This window comes from Erinaceus europaeus, chromosome 16 (assembly GCF_950295315.1).
Source record: "Erinaceus europaeus chromosome 16, mEriEur2.1, whole genome shotgun sequence".
NCBI lineage: Eukaryota > Metazoa > Chordata > Mammalia > Eulipotyphla > Erinaceidae > Erinaceus > Erinaceus europaeus.
In genome coordinates this window covers 46,038,733-46,057,185 of record NC_080177.1, presented here as the reverse complement: position 1 = coordinate 46,057,185, position 18,453 = coordinate 46,038,733, and the positions used below count along the sequence as shown (strand labels likewise).

General features: G+C 40.5%; 1 protein-coding gene and 1 long non-coding RNA gene across 3 annotated transcripts in view; one reads left to right on the top strand and one right to left on the bottom strand.

Moving 5' to 3' along the window:
• The window catches only part of POLE2 (DNA polymerase epsilon 2, accessory subunit), a 48,085-nt gene extending 31,908 nt beyond the window's left edge, over positions 1-16,177 (top strand). For both annotated transcript variants that reach the window (XM_060175063.1, XM_060175064.1), the window contains 9 exons: positions 2,291-2,463; positions 3,771-3,860; positions 3,985-4,039; positions 6,111-6,170; positions 6,257-6,334; positions 7,066-7,174; positions 8,639-8,815; positions 13,722-13,789; positions 16,065-16,177. In XM_060175063.1, coding sequence (XP_060031046.1) covers positions 2,291-2,463; positions 3,771-3,860; positions 3,985-4,039; positions 6,111-6,170; positions 6,257-6,334; positions 7,066-7,174; positions 8,639-8,815; positions 13,722-13,789; positions 16,065-16,083 — 829 coding nt within the window. In that variant the 3' untranslated portion in view covers positions 16,084-16,177. The remainder of the gene's footprint in view (positions 1-2,290; positions 2,464-3,770; positions 3,861-3,984; positions 4,040-6,110; positions 6,171-6,256; positions 6,335-7,065; positions 7,175-8,638; positions 8,816-13,721; positions 13,790-16,064) is intronic.
• Positions 1-18,453, bottom strand: part of LOC132533451 (uncharacterized) — a 385,390-nt gene that overhangs the window by 348,413 nt on the left and 18,524 nt on the right. The window lies entirely within an intron of this gene.

Sequence of the window (18,453 nt, the reverse complement as noted above, 5' to 3'; positions counted from 1 at the left end):
ACTTATTTATTTATTTTTAAATTTTCTTTATGGGGGAATTAATGTTTTACATTCAACAGTAAGTACAATAGTTTGTACATGCATAACATTTCCCAGTTTTCCATTTAACAATACAACCCCCCACTAGGTCCTCTGTCATCCTTTTTGGACCTGTTTCCCCCCACCCCCACCCCACCCCAGATTCTTACTTTTGTGCAGTATGCACATTTTTTTTTTACTTATTTATTCCCTTTTGTTGCCCTTGTTATTGTTGTAGTTATTATTGTTATTGATGTTGTCGTTGTTGGACAGGACAGAGAGAAATGGAGAGAAGCGGGGAAGACGGAGAGAAAGATAGACACCTGCAGACCTGCTTCACTGCCTGTGAAGCCACTGCCCTGTAGGTAGGGAGCTGGGGGGTCCAATGGCTATCCTTACTCCAGTCCTTGCACTTTGTGCCACCTGCGCTTAACCCACTGCACTACCTCCCAACTCCCAGTGATAAGAATTTAACTTGTGGGGATGGACGGTGGCTCGCCAGATTAAGCACATATAGTACAAAGTGCAAGGACCCATACAAGGATCCTGGTTCCAGACCCTGTCTTCCCACCTGCGGGGGCCAGGGAGGGGGGGTCGTCGCTTCACAAGTAGTGAAGCAGGTCTGCAGGTATCTTTCTCCCTCTCTATCTTCCCCTATATCAATTTCTTCCTGTCCTATCCAAAAAAAAAACACAGAAAGATCTTCAGGAGCAGTAAATTTGCACTGAGCCCCAGCAATAATCCTGGAGGCAAAGAAAAAAAATGAAGTGAACCTGAGACCTCAAGCATGAAAGTCCTTTGCAAGGGCCAGATAGTGGCTCACCTGGTTGAGTGCACATGTTACAATGCACAAGGACCCAGGTTCAAGCCCCGAGTCCCCACCTTCAGGGAAAGCTTTACAAGTGGTGAAGCAGGGCTACAGCCATCTCTCTGTCTCTCTCCCTATCACCCCTTCCCCCTTGATTTCAGACTATTTATTTATTTCCCCTTTTGTTGCCCCCCCTTTTTATTGTTGTTGTAGTTATTATTGTTGTTGTTGATTTCGTCCTTGTCAGATAGGACAGGGAGAAATGGAGAGAGGAGGGGAAGACGGGGAGAGAAAAACTAGACACCTACAGACCTGCTTCACCACCTGTGAAGCGACTCCCCTGCAGGTGGGGGGGGAGCTCTGGAACCGGGATCTTTATGCCGGTCCTTGTGCTTCAGGCCACGTGCGCTTAACCCGCTGCATTACCGCTCAACTCCCACTGTCTTTTTTTTTTTTTTAATTTTTTATCTTTATTTATTAATTGGATAGAGACAGCCAGAAATCAAGAGGGAAGGGGCGGATAGCGAAGAAGAGAGACAGACACCTGGTCAGTACTGCTTCATCACTCGTGAAGTTTTCCCTCTACAGGTGGAGAATGGGGACTCAAACCTGGATCCTTGTGCATTGTAACATGAGCACTCAACTAGGTGCACCACCACACGGCCCGATTTTGGACTGTCTCTATCCAATAAATAAAAATAACTTAAACTTTAAAAAAAATATTTATTTTCCCTTTTGTTGCCCTTGTTTTATTGTTGTTGTAGTTGTTATTGATGCTGTTGTTGTTGGATAGGACAGAGAAAAATGGAGAGAGGAGGGAAAGACGGGGAGAGAAAGACAGACACCTGCAGACCTGCTTCACCACCTGTGAATCGACTCCTGCAGGTGGGGAGCCGGGGTCTCGAACTGGGATCCTTCTGCCAGTCCTTGCTTTTTGTGCCACGTGCACTTAACTCGCTGTGCTACCGCCCAACTCCCAAAAAAATTTTTTAAAGAAAAAAGAAAGTCCTTTGCATAAGTATTGTATTTGTCCTTGGCTCACTTGTCTGTTTTGTAAATGCTATAAATAGTACATTTCAGGAAATAATCTCATTAGAAAGAAGCTAAATTTAATCGCTTCTCAGCCTTTTGGCTATGATCAAGTGTAGAAAGAAGCTAAATTTGTAGAATTACTAGAAAAATGTTTCCAACAGAATACAGAATAGAAGCTAATGATATTAGGGCTGGGTTGTGGCACATTGATTGCACATGTTACAACGCAGAAGGACCCAGGTTCGGGCCCCCAGTCCCCACCTGCTGCAGAAGGAATGCTTTGCAAGTAGTGAAGCAGTGTTGCAGGTGTCTCTCTGTCTCTCCCTCTCTGTCACCCCCTTCCTTCTCTATTTCTGGCTGTCTCTATCCAGTCAATAAAATAAAGATGATTTAAAAAAAATTTAAAATGCTAATAATGTTATAACTGCCTAGGGCATACTATGGAAATATTAATTTTTTTGGAGGACCATCTAACATATCTGTGAAGACTTCTGCAAAACTGAAACAATTAGAAGATGAGAATACAGATGCTATGTTTGTGTTTATATCTGATGTTTGGTTAGATCAAGTAGAAGTGTTGGAGAAACTTCACACTATGTTTTCTGGTAGGTGCTGGTTTTCTTTCTTATAATGTTTATGAGTCTTTACGTTCTTTTTTTTAATTATTGTAGTTATTAATGTTGTTGCTATTGATGTCATTGTTAGATAGGACAGAGAAAAATGGAGAGAGGAGGGGAAGACAGGGGGAGAGAAAGACAGACACCTGCAGACCTGCTTCACCGCCTGTGAAGCGACTCCCCTGCAGGTGGGGAGCCTGCGGCTCAAACTGGGATCCTTTTGTTGGTCCTTGTACTTCACGCCACGTGCGCTTAACCCGCTGCGCTGCTGCCCAACTCCCAAATCTTTATGTTCTTAACACTAAATTCTTTAAAAGATGTCATTTCTGTTTGTTTATGACTCAGTAATATTTTAAGAGCCCATCATAAAGATTACTATTATCCTTACATATTGTTATTAATATGTTATTAGGATAGCAAATTTGTATTGTAAATAGTTTATGCTTAGCACTCACAAAATAACTCAATTGGATAATATGTTGCTTTGCCATGTGTGCAACCTTGGTTTGAGCCTGGCCATCAGCATTGAAAGAAATTCCAGTGCTGTGATGTCCTTTTTTTTTTTTTAAGTAATTTTTTTTAAATGAATGATTTATTTTGCCACCAGGGTTATCACTGGAGCTTGGTACCTACGTGACATGTTCACCGCACCCAGTAGCCTTTTTTGTTTTTGATAGAGATATAGAGAAATTGATAGGGGAAATAGGGAAAGAAAAGAGAGATCTGCAGCACTGCCCCACTACTAGTGAAATTTCCCTGCTCCTCCCTCCCTCACAGGTGGACCCAAGGAACTTGAACTCAGTCAGATCTTTGCATATGGTATACTCTACTGGGTGAACCACCACCTGACCCTGTACTGTGGTTTCTTTCCCTCCCTCTCGCTCTGCCTTGCTTTTTTTTTTAATTTTTTTTAAAATTTATTTTATTTATTTATTCCCTTTTGTTGCCCTTGTTGTTTTATTGTTGTAGTTATTATTGTTGTTGTCATTGTTGGATAGGACAGAGAGAAATGGAGAGAGGGAGGGGAAGACAGAGAGGAGGAGAGAAAGATAGACACCTGCAGACCTGCTTCACCGCCTGTGAAGCAACTCCCCTGCAGGTGGGGAGCCAGGGTTCGAACCGGGATCCTTAGCCGGTCCTTGTGCTTTGTACTACCTGCGCTTAGCCTGCTGCGCTACAGCCCGACTCCCTGCCTTGCTTTTTCTATCTGAAATAAAATGTGTGTGTGTATCCTTAGAGAGTTTTTAGCCTGATTTATGGACTAGAAAAGTGATGCTCATTTATTTTATTTTTAGGTTATTCACCAGCACCTCCAACTTGCTTTATACTGTGTGGTAATTTCTCATCTGCACCATATGGAAAAAATCAAGTTCAAGCTTTGAAGGGTATTGAGCCTATTTAATAAGTGTCTGTTATTGATATAAAATTATTTTCATTTCATTTAATGATTTCTGATTTTGTGTATTAAATGCAAATTAAGTTAGCTTTAATATCCTTTTAAAATTTTAGATTCCCTAAAAACTTTGGCAGACATAATATGTGAATATCCAAGTATTCACCAAAGGTAATGTTTTCTATTTTTTTTATTATTGTTATTACCTTTTGTTGCCCTTGTTGTTTTATTGTTGTCGTTGACTAGAAGAGAGAGTAATGGAGAGAGGAGGGGAAGACAGAGGGGGAGAGAAAGACACCTACAGACCTGCTTCACCGCTTTTGAAGCGACTTCCCTACAGATGGGGAGCCGGGGTCTCAAACCTGGATCCTTCCTCCAGTCCTTTCGCTTTGTGCCACGTGCACTTAATCCGCTGTGCTACAACCAGACTTCCAGTTTTCTACTGTTAACCTGGGACTTCAGAGTCTCAGGCATTAGAGTCTCTTTGCATAGCCATTATGCTGTTTATTGCTGCCCAAGTATTCTAAGTTTTTTTTTATTAGTGGCTACTACGAAATAAATGGGAGAAGGGTTGAAAAAATTAGTATAATTAGAGGTCGGGTGGTAGAGCAGCGGGTTAAGCACACATGGTGCAAAGCACAAGGACCCGTGCAAGGATCCCGGTTCTAGCCCCAGGCTCCCCACCTGGGGAGTCACTTCACAGGCAGTGAAGCAGGTCTGCAGGTGTCTATCTTTCTCTTCCCCTCTCTGTCTTCCCCTCCTCTCTCCATTTCTCTCTGTCCTATCCAACAACGAACGACATCAATAACAACAATAATGACCACAACAAGGCTACAGCAAGGGCAATAAAGGGGGGAAAATGGCCTCCAGGAGCAGTGGATTCATGGTACAGGCATTGAGCCCCAGCAATAACCCTGGAGGCAAAAAAAAAAAATTAGTATAATTAGGAGATAAAATTATTTTCACATTATGATACCACTGTGCTACATACAAATTTCAAGTAAGAAGTATCAAAAGAGAAATAGTGGTAATTACAAGTATACTTTGATGATATAACTGTAATGGTATAAAGCTGCACTTTTTAATATGATTACTGACTAGCTGTCTCATTAAAGTATTTATTGACCCAGGAAGTGACTCAACAGATAGATTGAAGAACTCATATTTGTGAGGTCCCAGGCTCAATCCAATACAGCATATGGCAGAGGTTCTCTCTGTCAAAAAACAGAAATAGAATAAGCCTTTTTTTTCCCCCTTCTACAAGAATATGCCTAAATTCTGATTTATGGTTGAGCTGGGGATTGAATTTGGGACCTTTGATGCTTTAAGCATGAAAGACATTTTGCATCTACTATGCAATCACTTCAGCGCCTTCTGCCTTTAAAAAAAGATAATAAAAGATTTTGTTTTTTCTTTATTTTGGATATAGATGAAGAGAAATTGAGAGAGAAGAGGGGAAATAAAAGAAGGAAAGAGAAAAAGATACCTGTAGCATTGTTTCACCACTTGTGAAGCCTTCCTTTGCAAGTGGGGACTGGGGGCTTCAACCTGAGTCCTTGTACTTTTTTTTTCTTTTTTTTGCCTCCAACATTATTGCTGGGGCTCAGTTTTGCCTGCACTATGAATCTGTTGCTCCTGCAGCCATTTTTTTTTTTTTTTTTTCATTTTATTGGATAGGACAGAGAAATTGAGAGGAAGGGGAAGACAGGGAGAAAGACATCTGCAGACCTGCTTTGCCTGTTAATCCACCCTGTGTAGGTTGGAAGGGGGTTGCTCCAACTGGAATCCTTATGCAGGTCCTTGCACTTAGTACTATATGCACTTAACCTGGTGTGCCAATGCCTGCCCATGGTCCTTGTACTTTGTAACATATACATCCTAAGTTAAATAAAATTTGAGATATAAGATTCATCTTGTCAATTCACACTAGCATTCAATAATTGGTGCAAATATAAAACATTTCCATCACTACAAAGATATTAATTGGGCATGTTGATCCAGAGACTTGTAGTCTTGTAGTGCTAATTTTTTTTTTTTGATAGGATAGACAAGTTGAGAGAGGAAGGGAATTCAGAGAGGTGGAGAGAAAGATAGACACCTGCAGACCTACTTCACTGCTTGTGAAGTGGCCCCTTGCAGGTAGGGAGCCACCTGGGGTTCAAACCAGGATCCCAGCATGGGTCCTTGTGCTTTACTGCCATGTGCACTTACCTAAATGTTGTTATTTTGAATTTTGCTATAGTAGCCGTTTTGTGTTTGTACCTGGTCCAGAAGATCCTGGATTTGGTTCCATCCTACCAAGGTAAGTTTTGTTTAGATTTTTACAACTATAAAAGATATTTTGTAAAATTCAAAAATAATACTCTATCACATACATTTTTCTTATAGGCCTCCACTGGCTGAAAGCATCACAAATGAATTCAAACAAAGAGTACCTTTCTCTGTTTTTACTACTAATCCTTGCAGGTAAATATCAGATTTTTTTTTTCCATTATGAAATTAATTTGATTCTTTTTGTTTATCTCCAAATTTTGACTGTGAAAGGATACATACTACAGGGTTGGGGAGACTTTCATGCCTGAGGCTCTGAGATCCCAGGTTCAGTCTCCAGCACCACCATAAGCCAGAGCTGAGCAGTGATCTGGTAAAACACTCATTCTCTCACTGTCTTTCTCTCTCTCTCTCTGTCTCTCACTGTATCTTTTTCTTTTTGTATCTCTCCTATTAAAATAAATGTTTAAAAAGGGTATGTACTATAAAAAGTTTTTCTTTAAGTTTCTCCAAACCTTGAAACTATTCTAACTATACTTAAATAATTCACAAAAAGTCACTAATAACGGGGTTGGAGAAATGTAGTGGTAGTGCACTAGGCTTGCAGGACATATATTAAGAGCCCAATAAGCATTAAATGAAGAGATAAATGAAAATAACTTCATATTATAAGACATTTTGTCTTTAAAACCATCTCATGGGGGTTGGGCAGTGGAACACTTGGTAGACCGCATGCATTAACATGTACAAAGACCTTGTTAAAGTCCCAGTTTCTGCCTGCAGAGGGCAGTATCCAAGGTGGGAGAGCAGAACTGCAGGTATCTTTCCTTCTCCCTGTTCTTTTTAACTTCTATCAAATAAATAATCTTTTTTAATCATCTCTTTTTGTCTGAGGAAGTACAGCACAACCATTATTGTCATTTCAGAATTCAGTACTGTACACAAGAAATTATTGTCTTCCGGGAAGATTTAGTAAATAAAATGTGTAGAAACTGTGTCCGTTTTCCTAGTAGCAATTTGGATATTCCTAATCATGTAAGTTAAAAGTCTTCTTTATTATATAAAATTTTGCTAAGCTACCTAGGAATTTTCTCCTTTGTTGTTTGTTTATTGTTCCAAATAATTTGTACTTTTCTTTTTTTAGTAAGTTATTATTATTATTTTTACTTTCTCAATGATATTTCCCCATATGGGCAGAGAAAAACACAGAAAAGCAAGAATCCCTTCGAAGCATTTTCCTGTTTTGCCTCTAAAACTCAGAGTTCATATATTAACTTTCAAAATATGTGTATTTGTTCTTATAAAATGTTTACATTGTGGAACAGGAGGTGGTGCAGTGGATAAAAAGCATTGGACTCTTTTAAGCCTGAGGTTCTAAGTGCAATCCCTGGCAGTACATCTACCACAGTGATAATCTGGTTCTCTCCTATCTTTCTCATGAATAAATAAGTAAAATATTAATAAAATAAAAATAAAATGTTCACATTTAGGGGCCAGGCAATGGAGCATCTTGTTAAGTGCACACATTACAGTGTGCAAGGACTTGGGTTCAAGACCCTGGTCCCCACCTGCAGGGGAAGATCTTCACAAGTGATGAAGTAGTGCTGTGAGTTTCTGTCACTCTTCTAGCTCTTCCTCCCTTCTCAGTTTCTCAGTCTCTATCCAATAATCAATCAATTAAAAAATAAAATGTTCACATTTAGCATGTTTATTAAATATTTTAGATGATATATTCATATCAGAAGGATGTTTATTATCCCATAGCTTCAAGGTTCCCTAACATGGTTGGAAATCACTGGTTATGTGGACCCCATTTGAGAAATATGATGGGGGGCTGGGAGGTAGCGCAGTGGGTTAAGTGCACATGGCACGAAGCGCAGGGACCAGTATAAGGATCTCCTTTCGAACCCCTGGCTCCCAACCTGCAGGGGTGTTGCTTCACAAGTGGTGAAGCAGGTCTGCAGGTATCTTTCTCTCCCCTTCTCTGTATTCCCCTCCACTCTCGATTTTTCTCTGTCCTATCCAACAACAGCAATAATAACAAGGGCAACCAAAATGGGAAAAATGGCCTCCAGGAGCAGTGGACTCATAGTGCAGGCACTAAACCCCAGCGATAACCCTGGAGGAAAAAAAGGAAAGAAGGAAGGAAGATGAAGTACATCATACAAAGACATTTTCAGTATCTGTTTTTTCATATTTAAAGTTCATGCAGGCTAAATGTTGTCTTGTCATTTCAAACTATGGAGTTATTTCTACATGAACAAATTAGTAAATGAATTTACAAACACTCCAGTATGACTAGCTTGTGTTAAATGAAAATTCATAGATTTTTTTTTCCTAAATACTTCATTTTATACTGAGTTTTTCTCTGCCAGTTATGTAATTCAAAAGTATTCTAGTTCTTAAATTTTCTAAATCCTTTTGGTAATTAGTAATTTAAATTTTTTCTAGCTATTTTAATATTTACAAATTAACTGGTTTCATATCATTATTTCATAGTTTGTCAAGACTATCTTATCCCAAGGACACCTGACTCCTCTTCCTCTTTATGTCTGCCCAGTATATTGGGCATATGACTATGCTTTGCGAGTGTATCCTGTTCCTGATCTACTTGTCATCGCAGACAAATATGACCCTTTCACCTTGACCAATACCAACTGCCTCTGCATAAATCCTGTAAGGTGTTAACACTATATAGTAATAATTTATCTGTTATTATTATTATACTATTCCTCTATTTAATTTTATTTTTTACTTTATGGGGGCTGTTTAAAGAGTACTATTTCTTTAAATTTAAAATACATATTAAAATTACTATTGGAATAAAGTCGTTAAGTCTTAAATTTCATATATGTAAAAATTCAGAAACTTTGACTATAGAATGTGACTATAAAAAAAAAGAATGTGACTTTAGGGTAGGGGTAGTGGTTCTGCAGAGACTTTTATGTTTGAAGCTCCAGAGTCCCAGGTTCCCTGTACTACCACACACCAAAGGTAAGTAGTGCTCTAGTTAAAAAAAAAAGAATGTGACTTCCTTTAAGATTTTTTTATTGGGAGTTGTGTTGTAGCGCAGCGGGTTAAGCGCAGGTGGCACAAAGCGCAAGGACTGGCATAAGGATCTAGGTTCGAGCCCCCAGCTCCCAACCTGCAGGGAAGTTGCTTCACAAGTGGTGAAGCAGGTCTGCAGGTGTCTTTCTCTCCCCCTCTCTGTCTTCCCCATCTCTCTCCATTTCTCTCTGTCCTATCCAACAACGATGACATCAGTAGCAACAACAATAAAACAACAAGGGCAACAAAAGGGAATAAGTTTAAAAAAAAAAGATTTTTTATTATATTTATTTATTGGATAGAGACAGCAGAAATTCAGAGGGTGGGGGGGAGACAGAGGGAGAAGGGGGGATTGGGAGGTAGCGCAACGGGTTAAGTGCACATGATGCAAAGCACAAGAACCAGCATAAGGAACCTGTTCGAGCCCCTGGCTCCCCACCTGCGGGGGGGGGGGGGGCTGCTTCACAAGCAGTGAAGCAGGTCTGCAGGTGTCTGTCTTTCTCTCCTCTGTCTTCCTCTCCTCCATTTTTCTCTGTCCTATCCAACAACAATGACATCATAATAACAATAATAATAACCACAACAATGTTAAACAACAAGGGCAACAAAAGGAAAAAAAGAGAAAGACAGAGACACCTGCAGCACTGCTTCACCAGTTGGGAAGCTTTCCCTCTGCAGGTAGGGATGGGCCGGGGGGTGTTTGAATGGAGGTCCTTGTGCATTGGAGCATGCATGCTCAACCAGGTGCACCACCTCTTGACCCTGCAGTGTGACTTTCTCTAGAGAATCATATACCAGGAGCCAGCAGATAGCTCACCCAGTAGAAGGACATGAATACCATGACACCATCAATAGGGGAAGCTTCAGAAGTAGTTGAAGCGGTATTGTGTGGTCGGTCCCTTCTTTCTTGGTCTTTTATGCTCTTTTAAAATGTCAGTTGGGAGCAGTGGGATATGCAGGTGTGAATTTCCAGTGAAAACCCTGATGGCAAAATAATAATATTTTTTTCAAATACACTGTACACGGTTAGGTGGTGGTGCACCTGGTTAAGAGCACAAAGATCTGGGCTCAAGCCCCCCAATCCTCACTTGAAGCGGTAAAGCAGTGCTGCCTGTGTATCTCTCCCTCTACATCCCTCTTCCCTCTCAACTTCTCTGTCCTGTCAGATACTTAAAAAAATAACAAACAGTGGTCTGAGAGGTGGCACAGTGGATAAAACATTCGACTCTCAAACATAAGGTCCGAAGTTCAGTCCCCAGCAACACATGTACCAGAGTGATGTCTGGTTCTTTCTCTTTATCCTTCTCCTATCTTTCTAATAAATAAAATCTTAAAACAAACAAACAAAAACCACTATAGTGGTCCGGGAGGTGGCATAGTGGATAAAACATTGGATTCTCAACCATGAGGTCCTGAGTTCGGTCCCCAGCAGCACATGTACGAGAGTGATGTCTGGTTCTTTCTCTTCTCCTATCTCTTTCATGAATAAATAAATTCTTTTAAAAAAAAAAAACACTATAACTTAACAGGTATTTTCTCCTTCAGAATACCTTGTGATTGGGCAGTGGTACTTGGTTAAGTGCATGTTACAATGCACAAGGACCTAGGTTCAAACCCTTGGTCCCCATTTTCAGGGTTTGTGGGGGTAACTGAACAAGTGGTGAAACAGTGTTTCAGGTGTCTCTCCCTCTCTGTCTTCTTCCCTCCTGATTTTTTGTCTCAATACAATAAATAATAATAAATAATATACATACATACTTAAATACATATGCCCTTATTTTTAAAAATTTTAAAAGATAACTTACTTTTGGATTTCTTCTGGGAATTGCTTTCAGCCTGTATCTCATTCTTTTTAGACATACTGATTGCAGTAGTTCTTTGAACATGATTATTTATATATATATATATATATATTTTTTTTTTTTTTGCCTCCAGGATTATCCCTGGGACTAGGTGCCTGCACCACCATGAATCCATTGCTCCTGGAGGCTTTTTTTTCCTTTTGTTGCCCTTGTTTTATGGCTGTTGTAGTTATTATTGTTGTTGTTATTGATGTCATTGTTGTTGGATATGACAGAGAAATCAAGAGAGGAGGGGAAAGCAGAGGGGGAGAGAAAGATAGACACCTGCAGGCCTGCTTAACTGCAGATGAGGAGCAAGGGGGCTCGAACCAGGATCCTTACGCTGGTCCTTGTGCACTTAGCACCATGTGCACTTAACTTGCTGGGCTACCGCCTGACCTCCAGATTATTTTGATTTTTAAAAAACTGTCCAATGGGCCAGGCACTGGTGCATAAGCCTCATGAGTGGTGAAGCAGGGCTGCAAGTATCTCTTTCTCTTTCCCTTTCTATCTCCCTCCCTCTTCAATTTCTGTCTCTATCCAATAATAAATGAATATTTTTTCTTCCTTTTTTCTTTTTTAATTTATTCTCCCTTTTGTTGCCTTTGTTTTCTTATTATTGTAGTTATTATTGTTGTTATTGATGTCATCGTTGTTAGATAGGACAGAGAGAAATGGAGAGAGGAGGGACAGAGGGGAGATTTAAAAAAGACCTGCAGACCTGTTTCACTGCCTGTGAAACAACTCCCCTGCAGGTAGGGAGCCGGGACTTGAACCGGGTTCCTTATGCTGGGCCTTGAGCTTCGTGTCATGTATGTTTAACCTGCTGCACTACCGCCCAACTCCCAACCACCACAAATATGGAGTACTTGTTGGAAAAGAGTTATTTTTGTTTGTTTTATATATATATATATATATATATATATATATATTAATATTTATTTATTTTTTGTTGCCCTTGTTTTATTGTTGTAGTTATTATTGTTGTTATTGATGTCGTTATTGTTGGATAGGACAGAGAGAAATGGAGAGAAGAGGCGAAGACAGAGAGGGGGAGAAAAACATAGACACCTATAGACCTGCTTCACCATTTGTAAAGCGACTCCCATGCAAGTGGGGATCTGGGGAGGGGCTGGAACCAGGATCCTTCCTCCAGTCCTTGCTCTTTGCGCCATGTGCGCTTAACCTGCTGTGTTACCATCCAACTCCCCAGAGTTATTTTTTGTTTCATTTTGATCATTTCTAGAAACATGCCTTATTGTTGTGACTTTCCTCAAACACAGTGGAAAGGTATCAAGCCCAGATTTTCGCTGGGAACAGAAACAGGAAAGACTCATTTTGAAAATGAGTGGATATACTATTTTAAAAAAAAATTAGTATCTGGGAGTCGGGCTGTAGCGTAGCGGGTTAAGCGCAGGTGGCGCAAAGCACAAGGACCGGCATAAGGATCCCGGTTCGAACCCCGGCTCCCCACCTGCAGGGGAGTCGCTTCACAGGTGGTGAAGCAGGTCTGCAGGTGTCTATCTTTCTCTCCCCCCTCTGTCTTCCCCTCCTCTCTCCATTTCTCTCTGTCCTATCCAACAACAACAATAATAACTACAACAATAAAAAAAAAAAAAAAACAAGGACAACAAAAGGGAATAAATAAATAAAATATTTTTAAAAGTTAGTATCTTTCCCTTTTTGTTGTCCTTGTTTTTTATTGTTGTAGTTATTACTGTTGTTATATTTTTAAATTTATCCTCTTTTGTTGCCCTTGTTTTATTGTTGTTGTTGAATAGGACAGAGAGAAATGGAGAGAGATGGGGAAGACAGAGAGGGAGGGTAAGATAGACACCTGCAGACCGGCTTCACAGTTTGTGAAGCAACTCCCCTGCAGGTGAGGACCCAGAGGCTCAAACGGGATCCTTTTGCCGGTCCTTGTGCTTTGAACCACCTGCTCTTAACACACTGTGCTACCACCCGACTCGCCAGATATACTATTTTTTTCTTAATGTAACAGAGTTGGGCTGTAGCACAGCGGGTTAAGCGCATGTGGCGCGAACCGCAAGGACTGGCGGAAGGATCCTGGTTCAAGCCCCGGCTCCCCACCTGCAGGGGAGTCGCTTCACAGGTGGTAAAGCAGGTCTGCAGGTGTCTTTCTCCGCTTTTCTATCGTCCCCTCCTCTCTCCATTTCTCTGTCCTATCCAACAACGACGACATTAGTAACAACAACAATAATAACTACAACAATAAAATAAGGGTAACAAAAGGGAATAAATAAAAAAAATATTAAAAAATAAAGTAGCAAACACAAACAGTCCAAAACTCTGCTCTGGGACATGCAGTACTGGGTATAAACCCTAGTTCTTCATGTGTGGGAAAAGTTAGTCTGCCCACTTAATCACTTACCCAGGGCCCTAGGAAAGAATTCTTGGGAATGGTTTGAATGTCTTCTTTGTGTATTTGGCATCACATAGTAGTATTTAATACTAAGTACAACATTTTCTATCCAATTTCCATGACTTGCTTTAGATGAGGGCAATTATAGTAATATCTCTATAAAGATCATGCAAAAAAAAATTTGTCATATTACTCTAGTCATCCTTTAGCTTCAAATCTTAGTCAAGACTTAAAAAAAAAGTTAATTTTTAAAAATAGGAACTATTTTGTAAAAGTGAGTGATCACTTACAGGTTTTTTTCTCCCCACAGGGCTCATTTCCAAGAAGTGGATTTTCATTCAAAGTCTTTTACCCTTCCAATAAGACAGTAGAAGATAGGTAAGTGTGACCACAGAAACAAACAGCTGCTTCCTTTTGCTATTACACCATAAGTCAGATATTCTGTAAGTGTGTTGAATTAAAAAAAAAAAAACATTTTATTTATTTATTTATTTTAATAAGAGATGGAGAGGGAAGAGAGAGCAGAGCACTGCTCAGCTCTGGCTTAGGGTGGTGCTGGGGACTGAACCTGGGACCTTGGAGCCTCAGGCATGAGAGTCTTTTTGTATAACCATTATGCTGTCTCCCCAGCCTGAATTTTTTTTAAATTTTTTTATATTTATTTATTTTCCCTTTTGTTGCCCTTGTTGTTTTTCATTGTTGTTGTAGTTATTATTGTTGTTAACTGATGTCATCGTTGCTGGATAGGATAGAGAGAAATGGAGAGAGGAGGGGAAGACAGAGAGGGGGAGAGAAAGATAGACACCTGCAGACCTGCTTCACCGCCTGTGAAGTGACTCCCCTGCAGGTGGGGAGCCAGGGGCTTGAACCGGGATCCTTATGCCGGTCCTTGTGCTTCGTGCCACAGGCGCTTAACCCACTGCACTACCGCCCAACTCCCTGAATTTTTTTTTTTTTTAATGTTTTCTGTTGCCTGTTGGAAATACTGTAGGCTGACCTTATTGTGGCCACAATGTATGGTGGTTGTTGGCCTGTTTATCAAAACGGGTCAATAACTGTTTCCTGTGGGGAGCAGTGGATATAGCTTAATTCTTTCACAGACTGACTCCTGATGGTGCTTTTATTATGTCAGTCATCCCTATCCTCCATATAACTGATTCACAAGCTCTAGTAGCACTGCTTCCAATTGAAAACAGTGTGTGGGTGAGGATGAAGAATGAGCATTGGAAGGTGTTCTTGGGGAGAGATCATCACCTCATGAGTAGTGGTTTCCAAAGGGTAATCTATATATCACCAGCATCAGAATCTTCTCAGGGTCCTTCTTAAAAAAATGCTAAGTTTAAGGATCCATCTGAGGACTTATCAAATGGCTCTGTACTCTTAAGGGCCCAGGAATATGCATTTTATGCTCTGACTGATGATGGTGCAGGGGATTGTACCTGGGACTTAAGAAGTCTCTTTGCATAACCATTATGCTATCTACCCACCACCCAGAATATGTATTTTTAACACTTTTCCCTTGCATCCAAGGGGAACATTAGATCTCTTAGTTAATTATATTTGGAAAAAGTCCCATCTTTGTGTAAGGGTTAGTAACCAGACAGCTACCCCAGAGTTCATCTTAGAGAATGTAATCTTGAACACACAATCTTTTTCTTTATTTTTTTTTCTTATATTTTATTTATTAATGAGAAAGATAGGAGAGAGTGAAAGAACCAGACATCACTCTGGTTCATGTGCTGCTGGGGATTGAACTTGGGAGCTCAAGCTTCAGAGTCCAGTGCCTTATCCACTGTGCCACCTCCTGGACCACTCTCTCTTTTCTTTTTTAATATTTATTTATTCCCTTTTGTTGCCCTTGTTTTATTGTTGTAGTTATTATTGATGTCATTGTTGTTGGATAGGACAGAGAGAAATGGATAGGGGAAGGGAAGACAGACACCTGTCAGACCTGCTTCCCCACTTGTGGAGCGACTCCCCTTCAGGTGGGGAGCCAGGGGCTCAAACCAGGATCCGGATCCTAGCACTTTGCGCCACCTGCGCTTAACCCGCTGCACTACCGCTCGACTTCCCGAGAATCTTAAATTTTACTCATGGCTTCAGGCCAGGGAAATAGCTCACTTGAACAGCATGCTCCATTGCCATATGTGCAACCCAGATGCGTGCCTGGCTCTTGCATTGTTGAAGGGAGGATTGTGCTGTGGTCTCTCACTCACTCTACTTCTGTTTTAGAAAAAAATGGCCACCAGGGTTGGTGGATTTGTTGCCCTAGCAGTAACCCTGGTGGCAATAACTAGAGAGGACAGGAGAGCCAGAGCATCACTCTAACATATTTGACACTGGGGATTGAAATCAAGACCTAATACTTGCAAATCAAAGGCTCTAGCTATTGCCATTTCCTGGGCTACTTATGTTAAAGCACTAATTCCATCCTCACAAACCTTTAGATACTAGAGTGTCATTGTAAAGATACATAATTGCCTTTGGAAAATAAAACTGAATTGTGACAATGACTTTTCATTGTGTTTCCTTTTGAATTTGGAACAAAATTAATGAATGTATTAGGTTGTGGTATCATAGTTAATAATTCAGTTATTTTTCTACTATACCAGAGCACAGCTCAATTTAATTTTTTCAACTTTTTTTTTTTCAGCAAACTTAAAGGGTTTTGAGATTCTTGAAGACCATCTGAAGAAACAAACTTCATCAGTTTTCAGCTTAATTTTATGTAATATAAAGTTACAATAAAATTGTGGTAAATTTAAATTGTTCTGCTTCAATTTGTATTTTTTTTTATTGGGCAGAGACAGACAGAAGTTGAGAGAGGAGGAGGGAATAGAGAGAGACACCTGCAGTCCTGCTTCACCACTCAACTCATGAAGTTTTTCCCCTACAAGTATGGATCAGGGGCTTGAACCAGGGTCCTTGCACACTGTAATATGTGTGCTTAACCTGGTGTGCCACTGCCTGGTCCCTTAATTTTTGTTTTATGAAGTTTTGATATTAAGTTATATCAAGTTTTACAAGTATTCTTCCCTTCCTTCATTTTTTATTACTTATTGGATAGAGACAGCCAGAAATCAAGAGGGAAGAGGGTAATAGACACTTGCAGCCCTGCTTCACACACTGACAAAGCTTTCTTCCTGCAGGTGAGGACCAGGGGCTCAAACCCAGGCCCTTGTACACTGTAACATGTGCACTCAACCAGGTGCACCACCACCCTGCCTCTTTTAATTTTTTTTTTTTTTATATTTATTTATTTTCTCTTTTGTTGCCCTTGTTGTTTTTCATTGTTGTTGTAGTTATTACTGTTGTTGTTATTGATGTCATTGTTGGATAGGACAGAGAGAAATGGAGAGAGGAGGGGAAGACAGAGACGGAGAGAGAAAGACCTGCTTCACCACCTGTGAAGTGACTCTCCTACAGGTGGGGAGCCAGGGGCTCGAACCTGGGTCTTTACACCGGTCCTTGCCCTTTGTGCCACGTGTGCTTAACCTGCTGCGCTACCATCCAACTCCCTTTTATGTTTTTTTTAAATCTTGGATAGAGACAGCCAGAAATTCAGAGTGGGGGGGAGTAAAGTATTCTTTTTCTTTATTTATTTTTAAATATTTTACTTATAAAGATAGGAGGAAAGAAATAAAGAACCAGATATCACTCTGGTACATGTGCTGTCGGGGATTGAACTCAGGACCTCATGCTTGAGAATCCAGTACTTTATCCACTGCGCCACCTCCCGGACCACCTGGGGCATATATATATATAGCAGTTTTGGGCAAACTTCCCCATGAATTTGGATCCTTTATTCAGTTATATAATATTTTTGTCTTTTCAGTATGAGGTAGTCTGGGAGGTCAAAAGCATGTAGTGGTGGCCTTTATAGCACACAGCATACTGATATTTTCCCAAGAGAGGTGTTTTTCAGCATGTATTCATTAAGGTCTGCCTCTGAGAAGCTGTACAGCGTTCTACTATGAGATTTGTCTCAGAATTCTGTTTTAATATTTTATTTATTTAGGAGAAAGAAAGAACCAGACATCACTCTGGCACATGTGCTGCAGGGGATCAAACTTGGGACCTCATGCTTGAGAGTCCAAAGCTTTATCACTGCACCACCTCCCAGACCACTCAGAATTCTGTTTTAAGAGGTTTCCCAACATTCCTTTCCTTACATTGACATGATCTGGTCTTCTACAGGAAGGGGGAGAGGGAAAAAAAGGGGGCGGGGGTAGATAGCATAATGGTTATGCAAAGAGACTCTCATGCCTGAGGTTGAATCCCATGTGCCACCATCAGCCAGAGTTGATGAGTGCTCTGATTGAAAAAAAGGAGAGAAAGGAGACACAGCAGTGATACAACGCTTATGAAGCTTTCCCCCCTACAGGTAGGAACCAGGGACTTGAACCTAGGTCCTTGCACATGGTAATGTGTGCACTTATCTAGGTACTCCACTGCCCAACCCCTCTTCCTTCCCTTCCTTTTACCATAACACTCCTAAGGCCCTGATTTAAGGTGGTGAGAGTGGGGTGGGGGCTGATCCAGAAAGCTTAGAGCCTTCAGAATTAAATTCTTTTGTATAGCCATTATGTTCTCTTTACCAAATATTTTCTTTTAGTTCTTTTGTTTTTGTGTATAGTAACCTACCATCACCATGCCACACCATTTTCTTTTAGTCTGTGGCACTAAAATGATGGCCTAAAAATAAATATAGGTAAAGGGAAAATTACCTGCCTTGCCATTGTGCTTAGCCTAAGTTGGAGCCCCTGACATGCCACATGGATACTGGAGAAAGCTTTGGTACTATGGTGACTCGTCTGTTTTTGCCCTATATATCTGAAGGTCAGTCCAGCACTAACTTGAGGCTCTATTGTTCCCCCAAAGAAATAAAGTTTATCTAAATAAAGTGATAAATGAATTAATAATTGAAGATAAAAGTAGCGATCTGAGGCAAGGTTTAAACAAGTTAAATCTATCCAAGGTCCCAGATTCAATCTCCAGCACATTAAGCCAGAGCTAAGCAGTACCCTGGTATCTCTATCTCT